We start from the raw sequence: 16,297 nt of genomic DNA on the forward strand, positions 1-16,297 counted from the left end.
TGAAATAAATTAAGCATAGTCTTAAAATAATCTTGGATTTTGTTGTTCATCTACATTTTTGTTTTCTGTTAAGCTATTTTAGAATTGTTTGAAGACAAATGAACATCTTACTCATTTGAAAATAACTTAAAGAGAGTCACTATTATGGAGTCAAGAAGGAATTTATAGGAAATGGTTACCCTCTTTTTCATGATGAGAAGAATAATATACAAATATGAGTAAGTAAAGTATTAACATATAGAAGCAAATAAAATAAATAGCCACCAGCTCTAAGTGATAGAGAACTATGTGAAAGGAAAAAGTCAACAAACAATGGAACTCCCTATGGAAAAGATACTGTGGATTTACCAAAAACTGATCCTTAAAGATCAAGCAGAGAAAGATTACGGGGCCCCATGAACATAGGATTGCTGATAAAATATTAAATATGTGGTGATAGTGAGACCCACTGTCAGAGTTGAGAATCCATGTCAGGAAATAAGGAGGAATGTGATTTCACATGGAGAATGGAGTTACATTAAGAAAAGTGTGCATTCAGAATAATGTGGGACACATCAAGATGACAGAAAATTACTGGACAATTTTCAAAGGAGAAAAACATGAAAGGTTTTGATTTAAGAAAGAATGAGTCTGATAGCAAAACAGGAGTTGGGAAAAATAGGTAATTCTAGGTAACAGGGAAACGAGTTGAGGAATCAATGCTGTCAAAATAATGGTCACGATAAAGACAATGAAAAGCATGAAAAGAAAATCCAAAACCCAGGGATGTTTGAAGAGAAGAAAGAAGACTTAGTGATACTATATATAAAGGTTATGAAAGAGTATAATAGGTAGAAAGAATCTCTAGGGCTCAGGATGAAGAACACTGATTATTAGTGATTTCTTAAATGTTTAGAATTATAGACAAAGACATACACTGGAGAAGGAAATGGCAACCCACTCTAGAATTCTTGCCTGGGAAATCCCATGGACAGGAGCCTGGTGGGCTGTAGTCCATGGGGTCACAAACAGTTGGACATGACTTAGTGACTTTCACCTCACTTCACTTAGACACAACACACTGGCCAGGCTACTCTTACGTGCTGGATGCACTTCTAAGCCCTGCATTTTTTCATAAAGCAATGCTGAATTCAAATAGTTCAGAATCAGAGGAAAATGAAAAAAAAAACTACATTAATTGCTACTATTGGATGAATTGTATTCCCCCAAATTCTTTTGTTGAAGCCCTAAACCACCCTACTTCAGAATGTGACTGTAATTGTAGATCGGGTCTTAAGAGAGGTAATTAAGATAAAATAAGGACATCAGGGTAGGCCTTAATCCAGTAAGACCAGTGTCCTTACAGAAGAGAAAATTTGGAACACAGAGAAAACTGGTATGTATTCATGCACAGGGAAGACCATGTGTGCACCCACTGAGAAAGCAGCTATCTGCAAGTCAAGGTGAAGAAACCAACAATGCTGACACTTTGTTTTCTAGATTCCAGAACTTAAAGAAAGTAAATTTCTGTTGTTTAAGCCACCCATCTGTGGTATTTGGTTATGTTAGCCCAATTAAACTAATTCAGTGGATACCAGATAATACTGATGTGAAAACCATCATAGACATTAGCCACCTTGAGGTTAAACCAGTGGCTTTTTGCCTAATTTCTGCCAAACTTTTATATGTCATGTAAAATTGTGCTATAAAGGGGATATATATATATATATATATTGTTATAATAATGTCTGACAGGTGGCAAACTGAGCTATAAAGACAGTGGGTTGTCATAAGCAGTCAAGTACTACCTGCTTTAAGTCAGAGCTCAGGACAAACAAGAACTCTGCCATTTGAGTAATTTTGATTTCTTTGAAATATTTTTTAACACCCAAAACATTTTTTATTGGGCTATGGCCAATTAACAATGTTGATTAAAAAAAAAAACCTGATTACTGGATTAACCATTTCTATTATAATAGTAATAACTAAAATTGATCTGAAGAATACAAAACAGGCATAAGTGTGTCAGCAGAAATTCTAGTGTTCAAAAATCTATCGCAACTACACAAAACTGCCTCTTGAGAAACCTATATGCAGGTCAGGAAGCAACAGTTAGAACTGGACATGGAACAACAGACTGGTTCCGAATAGGAAAAGGAGTACGTCAAGGCTGTATATTGTCACCCTGCTTATTTAACTTATATGCACAGTACATCATGAGAAACACTGGGCTGGAAGAAGCAGAAGCTGGAATCAAGATTGCTGGGAGAAATATCAATAACCTCAGATATGCAGAAAAAGTTGGCTTAAAGCTCAACATTCAGAAGACGAAGATCATGGCATCCAGTCCCATCACTTCATTGGAAATAGATGGGGAAACAGTGGAAACAGTGTCAGACTTTATTTTGGGGGGCTTCAAAATCACTGCAGATGGTGACTGCAGCCATGATATTGAAAGACGCTTGCTCCTTGGAAGGAAAGTTATGACCAACCTAGATAGTATATTGAAAAGCAGAGACATTACTTTGCCAACAAATGTCCGTCTAGTCAAGGCTATGGTTTTCCCTGTGGTCATGTATGGATGTGAGAGTTGGACTGTGAAAAAGCTGAGCACCGAAGAATTGATGCTTTTGAACTGTGGTGTTGGAGAAGACTCTTGAGAGTCCCTTGGACTGCAAGGAGATCCAACCAGTCCATTCTGAAGGAGATCAGCCCTGGGATTTCTTTGGAGGGAATGATGCTAAAGCTGAAGCTCCAGTACTTTGGCCACCTCATGCGAAGAGGTGACTCATTGGAAAAGACTTTGATGCTGGGAGGGATTGGGAGCAGGAGGAGAAGGGGACGATAGAGGATGAGATGGCTGGATGGCATCACGGACTCAATGGATGTGAGTCTGAGTGAACTCCGGGAGTTGGTGATGGACAGGAAGGCCTGGCATGCTGCAATTCATGGGGTTGCAAAGAGTCGGACACGACTGAGCAACTGAACTGAACTGAACTGAAACATCCAATGACAGAGAACTCACTACATCACAATGTGTGCTAGAGGGCAATAGCGATAACAAAGTTTTTTTTTTTCTATTGGGCACAAATTACTCACTCTGTAATCTACACCTATTTGAAATAGGAAAGTGTATGTTGAAGAGAGCAAATATTCTTCTTCTATCACATATGTTAAAACATAAGTAAATTTATCTGAATTCTTCCCTATCCAAGCTAAATTTAATCCTTCCTTTCCCCTAGACTTCTACTACTCTATCACAGTTTAATATCCATAAATGAATACAGTTTCTTATCGTCATCTCACCACGTAGTAGAACTTTTATTGTGTCCGCCAATAAACACAGTACAGATATGCCCTGGCAAGCCATTAACCAGAACTGAGACTTTTGTGTCAACTATAAAGAACATATCATATTTTTCACTTGAACTGCTTCTAAATAATGAACTCCCAATCCAGCATTTTAATGGTTTTTAAAAATGGTATTATATTCATCTCTACTAGATTTAATCCAATAGTGTCAACAACTGTTAAAATTCAAAAGATTTTGATAAATTTAACTGAAGAATCTCAATTATTATCTCTTTATCCTAACTATGTAATTAACATAAATGATTTTTATACCATTTTAATTTCAGTCATTAATTAAATGTTGGACAGGATGTGAGCAAATAGTTTGCCAAATTGTCTAGATTTATATTTATTAATTTACTGTAATTAACTATATATAAAATGATCATAATACAACTGACAGTTTTACAGATGACTTACAAAGAGATCAGGCTATAACATAAAATTTATGACATGGTATTATAAGAAGTGTTTTTCTACCCCCTGGATAATAAACAACTTGAAAAAAGAATTTTCATTTTTTTAATCACATCAATTTACTTCTCTGTGTTCTTACTACTGTCTCATGTCCTATTCAGTGTTTTTTCCCTGAAAATTAATGCACAAATAAGCAAAAGCACTGAAAGATTTATATAAAAACAAAAATGTTTTTCAGAGAATTCCTTCTCAAAATTTTTTCTAGAATAACCCTGTTATTTATAACTACATATATCTATAGTTGAAATTGATGCATTTGTTCTTAATAAATATTTTCTACAATGAACACATAGATTCAAATTGCAAACATGAAATTTCCTAAATATTTGGGGGGGGGAGATCTACGCTCTATGAGAATTTAGTACTGTCTAATTCTGTAAATTTTGGGCATCTAATATGCACCCAGCTCTACATTAGACAGTCCCTGCAATTTATTGCATGAATATATTTTTGCCAAGTAGATGTACACAGATGTTTCAGAGTACATACTCCATCTTTCTTAAATATCTCTCTATGTTCTAGTAATATATACATTAATTACTTTTTCACTTAAATTATTTCAGAAAAAAACTGAAACCTACCGATGAAAACTGTCCACCATTTTTAAATGGACGCGGAGATCTTTTTTTGTTAGGTGATCTAGCATTCTTGCATCTACCAAGCATTCCATAAAATAACTTCTGTACTGAGGTAGCCCCAGGCTGGGAAGCCATTCGTTTCCAATCCACTCATGGTTCATATCTCCATATGCCAGGGTCTGTAGGAAAACCGGACACTAGAATTGTTTTATAGCAGTCAAGTTTCTTAACCAATAAAATGAGATGGTAATTGGAGGATATGGGCTATCATTTTCATTGATATTTAATTCTTTTATATATTGAAATGAAGCAGAAATAATATTTAGCCTCTAAATCGGATTTCTTTTGTATAAAGTGGAAGTCTGGGTCCTTGCCTACAGGGTCCTTGCTTACAGTGAATGATTATGCTCACTTTGTTTTCTCAAAAGGAATTCCATTTTATACAAAATACATTTTAAATTCAAAAGTTAAAATGAATGATATAAACAAATGCTGAGCTGAAAGATCCTTACTTTGTATAGATAGATTTAATTCAACTTATTTTATCTTTATCTGTCAGCCAGTATGCCACCATTTCCTTCTCTTCAGTGCTACTATTATATTGCTGTGGTGTAATGGCAAATCTTGATGTGAAAGCAGAAACCTCAGTAAATGAAGAGAGAAAGGCTAGAGGGCAGAATGCTGAAGCTTTATGTGGCCTCTGCTGTTACCTAGTGAAGCATGCAACCAGTACTCTATAAAAATTGATGCAATCTTTTATAGGTATCAGTCAATATAGACTTTGTATTTAAAGAATCAGACCAAAAAGGTAAAATATAATCTAATTCTTTAATATAACATATAAACTGATCTTACCAAACACTGTTTGTAAAAGTCAAAAGCAAAACCCAAGTCAACCATCACCACTAAAACAATTTTAAAAAAGTATTATTACTGTCTATTAATTTGACAATATTTTCCATTCAGATCCTTATCAAAGTCACAGTTAGAACATGTATTTCTCATTAAAATTGAGGTGTTCCTCTTATTGTGTGTGTTCTTAAAAAATGGAATGCTTACCGAAATAAAGACCTAGTGTAACCCTAATTTACTAAATGTAGGTACTAGTAGTATCTGGACTTCCCTGGTGGCTCAGTGGTAAGGAATGGGCCTGCAGCGCAAGAGACACAGGAGGCGCGGGTTCAATCCCTGGGTCAGGCAGATGCCCTGGAGAAGGAAATGGCAACCCGTTCCAATATTCTTGCCTGGGAAATCCCATGAACAGAGGAGCCTGGCCAGCTGCAGTCCATGAGGGTACAAAAAGCTGGACATGACTGAGTGACTAAACAGCAACAGCAGCAAGGTCCTAGTAGTAACTACCGAAATTTTTCATACAAAGTTTGAATCACATTACCTATAACACATTAATTCTTTTAGTTTAGCAGTATAGTGCAGAAATGTTGAGAAAGGAATAACTTCTCTACAAACATATATGCATGTTCACGTTACAGATGTTTGGCTCATAACGCCATCTCAGTAAAGGGCAGTGACTTCTGATGTGCAGTTGCAAAGCTAGCCCATGTGCCTGCAACTCCGTTTCGCACACACTTTCATTGTACTGTAAAGCTTGTGTGTGCTCAGTCATTCAGTCGTGTCCCACTGTGTGTGACCCCATGGACCATGGCCTTGCAGGCTCCTCTTCCGTGGGGTTTCTCAAGAACACTGGGGTGGGTTGCCATTTCCTCCTCGAAGGGCTCTTCCTGACCCAGGGACTGAACCCGTGTCTCTTGCATCTCCTGCACTGGCAGCTGGACTCTATACTACTAGTGCCATGTAAAGAATAGGGGATTCCAAACAATTTTTTGGAAATCTCTCCTCTTCCCCTTACATCCAACATAAATGATTCCTGATTAAATATATTCAGAGGGCGATTTCCAAGAAGTTTAAGTTGTAGTTCTTTTAAAGGAGAAAGGAAATTTTCCTTTCAAAAGAGGCCAGGTGTAAAATGACAACCATCTTCTTGATTGTAAAATATGGTGATTTAAAAAGACCTATATAGTATTAAACATAATAAAGTTGAATACACAATTAAACAAATCTTAAACTAAGTGAAGATTTATAATATATTATGACACACAGTTTTCTTACTTTAGATATCCATAGCCTACTAAATGATACTGTTTTAAAGCATATGAATTTCCTACCTGGGCCCAGCTTCCTTCCTCAGATTCTTTCTGTGTTAGCAGCAGGAAATGATGAATAAAGCAGATAAATATAAATTAATCTCAAATTGATACAGTAAATTTTTTTCCAGTAGAAGTAAAATTGTTTTGCTATTAAACTGTTAACTAGGACACAGGCAAATAAATACACAATCCTTATTGAGATCCAAAGCAATTGACTGAGGAGTTCAAGGGTGACTATGAGGGTACCTATGTAATTTCTAATTTAGGCTAATTAAATACACACATGTGACATATGGAATTTTCATGATACATTTGATCTGGTCATTCCAAACCTTTTTGATTCTTAAAACTGTGAGATTTTTCATAATAAGTTATAATAAAAATTTTTTTATTATATACATATAAATGTACAATGCACAAATGTGTATATATACATATGATGGAGAAATCCTGTGCAAAGTAAATTAATGGAGTGGACAAAGGAACTGCATCCTTCCAACTAAACTTTGTGGTAACGAAATGAGTCTCAACAACAAGCAGCAACAAACAAAACTCAATAAGAAAAGACCAAGTACAACAAGCTAAAGTAAAAATGTAATTAGTAAACAACATTGGCATTTTTATTCATCATAAGCTAAATAATCAATTTCAAATAAATACAATGAAAAGGACATTAAATTAAAAATAAGTTGCTCATAATAAAATGCATGGCATGCCCAACTTTGCCACTTCAAATGAAAAATGACTATACATAATATTGTATTTTTAAAAGCTGACAATTATGAGTCACCATGAATTTCTTTAAGCATGTACTTCTAATAATTTTTAAAAATGAACACTTTTCATGGGGGTGATGGGGGTGAAGCTCTGTATCTGAGATTGGGAAAGTACAAGAAGCTGAATGATTGCATTTAAAAAGGATATTCAATCTATACATTCCGTTACAAATTTAATTGGGTTTGGTAACATGCATTACCTGGGAATATGCTGAGTTTTAAGTGATATTTGCTATAACACATTTCCAATGTTGTGAAATAGATAAATATTATTAAATTCTTGATTACTTGTTTGCATGTCACCAACTCTTATATTAACCACATTATGACAATCTAGTATGGCTTTATTTAAAAATGTCTAAGTGCCGTGAAATTAGACCATAATCATTGCATGTCACTGTGTAAACATACCCATTACTCTGATCCTACGGTATAAACAAAATAGCTTTTCCATCCAAATAGCAGCAAAATGAGGTTTTCGCATGTTCAACAAAGCTGTAAAGACTAACCGTTTTTGCTGGAGCTGCAAGATTCTCCATTTCTTCATGGGTCACCCAAACGTTGCCTGAAGGCTAGTGAGGAGGCCCAGAGGGAAGCAGTGGGATCCGTGGGCGGAAGCAGTGGTAAAGAAGAAAGGCAGCGGCACTGTCAGTTAACGGAACCACAGTAACACCACCGTGCTCTTGCTTCTACAGCATGTGCAAGAGACAGCATTGCTGGCTTCTCACAGCTCCCTTTTGCTTCTACTTCAAAAGATTAAATAGAAAGAGGCATGCTGTGAAGCTCAGATGGGATAGATTTTAAATGATACTTCTGTAATTATTAATCAGGAAAAAGGCTTAATCAAAATTTGCATTTCAAAAGTATGTGGCTATTGGATCCATCTTTTTGTAATCATGGAGAACTGAATAAATTTGATTTGTAGAAGAATATTTTTTCTTCAGTAAACAAAGACACATGTGTTTTGTCATGTTATTACCACTATCTCCTTCACAGAGTTTTGATTCTTCAGTGTCCTTGGAAAGAGAAAATTGGTTGTCAATACAAAGCTGAAAGTACTATCATAACCTGTCTGGAAATCGATATCAGTTTTTCCCAAATGACCTCTTCCTTTCACAGTTCAGTAAATATGTTGTTTTCCTGTATTCTTAAAAAAAAAAAAGAAATGCTATTTTGGATGTAATAAAAGTTTTTTTTTTTTTCAGTAAATATTGACAGAAGTCACAAAACTTGGGTTACCTGGTTTTTCAGCAGTATCCTACACTGTTATAGAGAAGAAAATATTGTAAAAGGGAAGTTTCCCTCTAGCAGGCACTATTCTATTATGAAGTCTCATTTTCCTTTTAATAAAAACAACCCATGATATTTCTTTTATACACCGACTTACATACAATTTCTAAACCAAAGTCCATTTAGTAACATACAGATCACTGGGAACCACTTCCCATCAAATTCCACCATTTAACTGGGATATCATTATGAACATTTCAACATTGTCCAAATACATCAATTCTATAGTTACAGTGACATTTATATCCTATGTACTACTTGTTACTTATTTTGGAAGGGGGTCTTGTTTTAAAGAATTTGAGGTAGCAAAATTGACACCACAATATAAGTTATTACCATAATTTTCTCTGGCCTTTTCTACCAATACAATGCCATGTTAACTTAGCTTCTATTATAGATGATGCAATTTAATATAATTTTAAAAATAACTGCATATAAACTAAATTGATGAGTATAATTCAAAATATGGTAAATCTCATGTATAGGAGAATTACTCATGGTTGAGCAATGAAACAGTAAATATTCATTATTATAAGTAAATCATATAGGCATAAGGATCTCAAAGGCTAAGTATCATTTATACATATAGAATTCTCATTTTCCTACCATTTTGGAATTCTGAGTATAAATGAAATTTTTTCTTAAAAGATAAAACTGCACAACTGTAAAATATACTTGGAATACAGCAGCCATCCATCATTAAAAGCCCCTACCTCTATCCCCAGCTTCTAAAAATGGTACTCATTATAAACAGAAAGTTGCATATGAATATATGATTATTAAGTCACTTGGCAGAAACTGCTCTCACTGCCTTTTTGAGGAGTGTACTATGCTAAAAAGAGTTTTTACACTCATCTGTCACATTCCCTTTATACTCACTCATAACACTGCTTTGCCTGAACGGCTATACTGTCTCTTCATCACGAGCTACAATGATGGTTACTTGAGAGGAAATTCACTTAAGCCAGATTGTTTTACAATGATGTCTATAGATTCCACCTTGATTGTGAATCCAAGAAATGAAGATTGCCCTCCCTCTGTAAGAAACTTGACCAGTATTATTTCATACTGAAATGCAGACATGTACATTCTCTTTCCTTGTGGCTCAGCTAGTAAAGAATCCACCTGCAGTGAGGGAGACCTGGGTTCAACCCCTTGGTTGGGAAGATCCTCTGGAGAAGGGAATGGCTACCCACTCCAGAGTCTGGCCTGGAGAATTCCATGGACTGTACAGTCCATGGGGTCACAGAGTTGGACATGACTGAGTGACTTTCACTTCACTTCACCTAATCTCTTTCACAGGTTATTTAAAGTCTGTATCTGCCAGTCTATCACCATATTCTGGAGTGAGTAGGATTCAAGGAGCAGACTTCATCTGTATCCAGATACTTCATCTGTAGCAGATACTTCATCTGTATCCTTGCAAGCAAAATGAGTATATATCCAGGACAATTTTCTAAAGTATGGTTGGCAAACTTCCCGAAGTTGTAAGTTGGCTGTTCACTTGTGCTCTGCAGTTTTACTTGTGAGGAGCACTGCCTGCTCTAGAATCTTGAAAAGTAGCTCAAAAAATGACTCCTATACGACCCAACCACTTAGGCATTAGTTGAGGTTTTCAAGTTTATTTTATAAGCAAGCCTACAGGTAGTAGCCGAAGAATTGATGCTTTTGAACTGTGGTGTTGGAGAAGACTCTTGAGAGTCCCTTGGACTGCAAGGAGATCCAACCAGTCCATTCTGAAGGGGATCAGCCCTGGGATTTCTTTGGAAGGAATGATGCTAAAGCTGAAGCTCCAGTACTTTGGCCACCTCATGCAAAGAGCTGACTCATTGGAAAAGACCCTGATGTTGGGAGGAATTGGGGGCAGGAGGAGAAGGGGACGACAGAGGATGAGATGGCTGGATGGCATCACGGACTCGATGGACGTGAGTCTGAGTGAACTCCGGGAGTTGGTGATGGACAGGGAGGCCTGGCGTGCTGTGATTCATGGGGTCGCAAGGAGTCGGACACGACTGAGCGGCTGAACTGAACTGAACTGAACGGGTAGTAAGTCAATTATTTAGATTTGTTTCTTTTTATCACCAGTTTCAAGAATGGAATTTTCGTCTGGGTAAGTCATAAAAAGGGTGCTTTAGAGCATGAGCATTTCAGCAAAGAGCACATCTTCGAGAATAGCTAGAGTTGGGATGCTTCGAGAAGCAAAGGACACTGGTGCCTTGAGTCCAGGGATAAAGACTGCAAAAAGTGGCCTGGAAAAGCATAAAGGACAAGCATCATATCATTTGGCTGTGGCTTTCTGAGAGCCACTGAAAATCATTTACTCACTGCGTTGGTAGTCCATGCTGCAACCCCCGATAAATGAACTGGAGAATGCAAACCAGTAAATGATTTTTTGCGTGTGTATGGCAAATACCATTTGAGCCTAGAAAATGGTTTCTAAAATTTAAGTTATCTAGAAATTTACTAAATTAGAATCAAGAGGTTTGAGTTCTAGCAGTGCCACTTCTCAGTAACTAGGACATTTCCTAAGCTTCTCTAGGGTAAAACTACATCAGTTCAGTTCAGTTCAGTTCAGTTGCTCAGTCATGTCCGCCTCTTTGTGACCCCATGAATCACAGCACGCCAGGCCTCCCTGTCCATCACCAACTCCCAGAGTTCACCCAAACTCATGTCTGTCGAGTTGGTGATGCCATCCAGCCATCTCATCCTCTGTCGTCCCCTTCTCCTCCTGCCCCCAATCCCTCCAAGCATCAAAGTCTTTTCCACTGAGTCAACTCTTCGCATGAGGTGGCCTGAGTATTGTAGTTTCAGCTTTAGCATCAGTCCTTCCAAATAACACCCAGGACTGATCTCCTTCAGAATGGACTGGTTGGATCTCCTTGTAGTCTAAGAGTCTTCTCCAACAACCACAGTTCAAAAGCATCAATTCTTCGGCACTCAGCTTTCTTCACTCATACTATAAAAGACACTAATAATTTTAAATTATGATGCAATATATTCTGATCCAGGGGTGGGACTAGGATGAGGTAGGTGAGGAGTCAAGGGGGCTCCATTTAAGGAAGCACTCACTCTCAGGATCGTACACGTGCAAGGCTGGCACTGACAGTGAGACCATCATTCAGTTTCGTTGGTGGTACCTTGCTAACTTGACCTTAGCCCAGATGGAGCAGAATATGCAGCTAGTATTATCAATTGAAATCTAGAAGGAAAATTCCTAAAGGAGGTTAAGAATTAAAGCACTTACCTAATTAAATCATTCAGGAGAGATTTATGATATAAAAATAAATATTAAAATGAGTTTAAGGGATAACTTATGAAAACTAATTTTGGGGGAAAATAATTCTCTTGCTCTCAGAAATACAAAGTAAATCAAGCAGCCAGACCTCAGAACTACCCTGAACCTTATCTAGCTGTCACTTCTGTAATGACTTACATAATTTTGAAGCATTTTTTTACTTTATAACTGAATCTCAAAGTAAATTAATTTGAAATCTACTTTCCACATTTAAAATGGCCTATATCCACACTTCTCCCTAATCTGACTTGATGTTTCTCTACCATAAAAGGAAAAATATTTCTCATTATAATAAGACTAGTTTAACACAACTGTATTTCACCTTATTTACTTAAAGGTTGAGGCTTAGGAGGTTAATAATTATGTAGAGGGGAACCAAAGTAGACTGAAAGAATGTTGTGGAAAAGAAGGAAAACTGGTAGATGCAGGAAGCAGGGAAGTACACTTGTTAGGAGCACAGACTATGGGGCAAAACCACCTGGGGTGTGACCTTAGGACAGGTCACTTCCCCTCTCTGTTCATCAATTGCTCCCATTTGTGAAATAGGTTTCGTGAAAGTACCCATCTCATATCATCCTCAGACTCAAATCAGTTACTGCATGTAGAACACTTAGACCAGGGCCTGACCTTAGTTTTCCATTGATGTTGGCTGTTACTACAATTTTCCTAGAATTCTCATTAAACAATCTCTACCCAAGTAAATATTTAGTTTACATTGTGTTGAAACTTATCTTATGCCTTCCATGTGTGTTCAAAATTGCTAAATTATATGTTTACAAAGATCATTTGTTTTTGTTCCCAAACCTTTTTACTTTCACAGCATTTTTTTAAAAATCAGGCAATATAAGTAAATATTATATAGAGCCAAAAATTAAATAAACTTGGCTCATGTCTGAACACTAAGCTGAATTATTTGGAAAGACTAGATAAGGGCAAATATTAAAACACAATTAAAAATACAACTTCAATGAGAAATACAATGAGAATATCAATGAGAAATACAACTTCAGCAAAGTCTAGGAAAGAATTTGTAAATTTCCAGGATTCTACACTCATAGCTTTTCAAGTATCTTAGTTATCACTTTAAAAAGAAACTCAAACTAAAAATGTTGAAAATGTTTAAAGGATGAAGCTATCAAATAAACATAATGTGAAACTCCAGGCACTGGAATTATACTAAAAGAAAAGTCCTAGGGTTTCATCTAAATTTGCAAGTGCCTGAATATTTACATATTTTTACTTCAGATGAAATATTTAAAGTATTTATGTATTCTTTATGATATACCTCTTAAACCAAATATTTCAATTATCTGATATCTCCATCTCTATTCTATTACATAGGAGGCCTTCTATAGTAACTATAGCAATAGCTTAGGAAAAAGAAAGCTGGAAGATTAGGGCTGGCCCAGAGAAATAATAAATGTAAATAATAATAATGAATGAAAACATTAGATTTTTCTATTAGTCCATTTCATCTAAACAGAAAAGGAGGCAGAGTTCTGTTCAGTTTTTTTTTTTTTTAATCTAAGTATCTTGTTTTTTTCTCATAAGAACTTGAGTGAATGAATAAGGTACCTTTCTCAGGAACCCAAACCTGAACACACGGAATCTCTTGTATGATCAGAACTGTTGGCAGTGTTCCAGAAGACATGATAACATTTCTTTAAAAAAAAAAAGTCAACTCCTTTTAAAATTTCAAAGAGTGAATCCTAGTATATAATTTTAGGTGATGACTTTAAAATGTTTTCATCTTCACTTTATGTAGTGGATTAATTACTAAAAATTCACATGTAATTTTTTTGCAAAGCAAATCATATTTGAAATATATTAAAAATAAGTAAATACTTTCATGTAGATAGAGTTAAAGACGTATTTACAAAAAGCACTCAGTAGATTATTTTTAAAGCAAATGGAGACAACTTCTCTCTTGTGTAACTTGTATCAGTATTTAGCTAAGGGCATATGTCTTCTGTGACTAAAGAGCTTTTACACATTAGCAGAAAAAAAAAAAGAATATTCCTATAATCTGACAGAGAAATGAAAAAAGCTATGAATAGGAAATTCATTTAAATGCTAAAATAAATAAGTATATGAAAACATTTTAACTTTACTAATAACTTTTAAAATGTAAACTTAAGCAATGTAGTCATTAATTTTGACAAAGGGGGAGAAAAGACTACACAATACAATCTGGCAGTTAAGGTTCAAAAGTAATAAAAATATAAATGCCTATATACAAATATTACTATGGAAATAACCATAGTTAATGTAATAATATAACTACATTCATACTCACTATATTATTGTAAATACAATGAAAATTGCTAAATAAGCAAAATGTCCAATGTTAGGGGGTTGGTTAAATAAAGGAGGTATGCAGCAATTAACAATGATTCTACAATTACATATTTAATATTAATAAATGGGGGAAATATTCATGTTATATTACTGAGTTTTAAAATTACAAAATAATGTATTATGTGAAAATATTTTTATAAAATGAGAAAGAAAGTAGAATGAAAGGTCTCTATCAAAAAGTTAATAGTGAAAATATTAATGATTTTAATAATTAGTAATATATTACCTGTCTTTCAAAGGTTAATTTCTCTTTGAGCCATAATCGGAAGTGCCTTTTCCCTCACTGGAATGCCAGAGCACTCTGCTTCTATGTGTCCCTTTTCTTAGCATGGTTGCTCTCTCTGTAATCAGGGCCTACATACTTCATATCCTGTGTAGCGGTGGGTAGTATGACTTAAAGAATCATCATTTTAAGGTGCATAGTTATTGACTATTTACAATTTGCCAGGCACTGAGTTAAGGCCCAGGGACTATGGAAAACCTGATAATACACTTGCTCTAGTGTGGGATGAATCAAGGGGAGAAACTTATGTAGTAGTTTCCTATAAGTATACAGAGCGATGACTCAAGAAGGGAAGCAAACCCAGACTTTGGAGTTTGGTGAAAACTTTTTAGAGGAAGGACATTCAGGGGTCATCACTGGAGGACAGTGACCCTGGAGTGGAAAGGATGTTCCAGGCAGAGAGAACAACTGAAAAAGCGAATGATCAACCCAAATCATAAAAGTTTAGGAAACGGAAATTTGTTCTGTGTTCCTGGGATCCTGATCTGAGGAAATAAAGCCTTTGAGGTGAACTGAGAATAGATGAAGAAGGGTCTCACAAGCTTTCTTCACGTTTGACTGGTCTTTGAACAACTGAGTATGCTCTTACCTTTAACAGCTTGTGATTTAAGTTCCTTCAGTTTGCTTAGACATTTTTAGAAAAATAGTGCTTAATTATTCAATTTTCCTTTAAGAAATAGGATGCTAAACATAAATAAATTATATTCTACGGGAGATGGTGATGGACAGGGAGGCCTGGCATGCTGCAATTCATGGGGTCGCAAAGAGTCAGACACGACTGAGCAACTGAACTGAACTGAACTGAACTTTCGTCTTTAAGTTGGGACTTCTGTTGCTTTTGCAAGATTAGAAATTTTAAATATTTTTGTTGAAATTTGCTCTTGGGAGGAGAATGTTAACATAAACCCGTCATGATATTTCTCTCTCAGTTGGAAGTTACTCAGGAAACTCATCATCAGATCTGAATTCTGTTTATAATAACTATTTTAATGGCCTTCTCAGCTTTTATTTTAAATATATTCTGAATTACTTTTTTAGCTTCAGGAATACTTCAGCTATAGTATATAAATTTATATACATTTTAATATGCTATCAGTTCAGTTCTGTTGCTCAGTTGTGTCTGACTCTGTGTGACCCCATGGACTGCAGCACGCCAGTCCTCCCTGTCCATCACCAACTCCCGGAGTTCACTCAAACTCATGACCATTGAGTCGGTGATGCCGTCCAACCATCTCATCCTCTGTCGTCCCCTTCTCCTCCTGCCTTCAATCTTTCCCAGCATGAGAGTCTTTTCAGATGAGTCAGTTCTTCACATCAGGTGGCCAAAGTATTGGAGTATTAGCTTCAGTATCAATCCTTCCAATGAATATTTAGGACTGACTTCCTTTAGGATAGCCTGGTTGGATCTCCTTGCAGTGCAAGGGACTCGCAAGAGTCTTCTCCAACACCACAGTTCAAAAGCATCAATTCTTTGATGCTCAGCTTTCTTTATAGTCCAACTCTCACATCCATACATGACTACTGGAAAAACCATAGCCTTGACTAGACAGACCTTTGTTGGCAAAGTAATGTCTGCTTTTTAATATGCTGTCTAGGTTGGTCATAACTTTTCTTCCAAGGAGTAAGCATCTTTCAAGTTCATGGCTGCAGTCACCATCTGCAGTGATTTTGGAGCCCCCCAAAATAAAGTCTGTCACTGTTTCCACTGTTTCTCCATCTATTTGCCATGAAGTGATGGGACCAGA

General features: G+C 36.0%; 1 protein-coding gene across 1 annotated transcript in view; it reads right to left on the minus strand.

The window, feature by feature from the left end:
* PPFIA2 (PTPRF interacting protein alpha 2) overlaps positions 1 to 16,297 on the minus strand; it is a 509,230-nt gene that overhangs the window by 14,319 nt on the left and 478,614 nt on the right. The window contains exons 24-26 of the mRNA XM_052641133.1: positions 7,836 to 7,898; positions 6,569 to 6,598; positions 4,389 to 4,582 (exon numbers count right to left, since the gene is read on the minus strand). Coding sequence (XP_052497093.1) covers positions 4,389 to 4,582; positions 6,569 to 6,598; positions 7,836 to 7,898 — 287 coding nt within the window. The remainder of the gene's footprint in view (positions 1 to 4,388; positions 4,583 to 6,568; positions 6,599 to 7,835; positions 7,899 to 16,297) is intronic.

The sequence above is a fragment of the Budorcas taxicolor genome, chromosome 5, assembly GCF_023091745.1.
Source record: "Budorcas taxicolor isolate Tak-1 chromosome 5, Takin1.1, whole genome shotgun sequence".
In the NCBI taxonomy this organism is placed as follows: Eukaryota; Metazoa; Chordata; class Mammalia; order Artiodactyla; family Bovidae; genus Budorcas; species Budorcas taxicolor.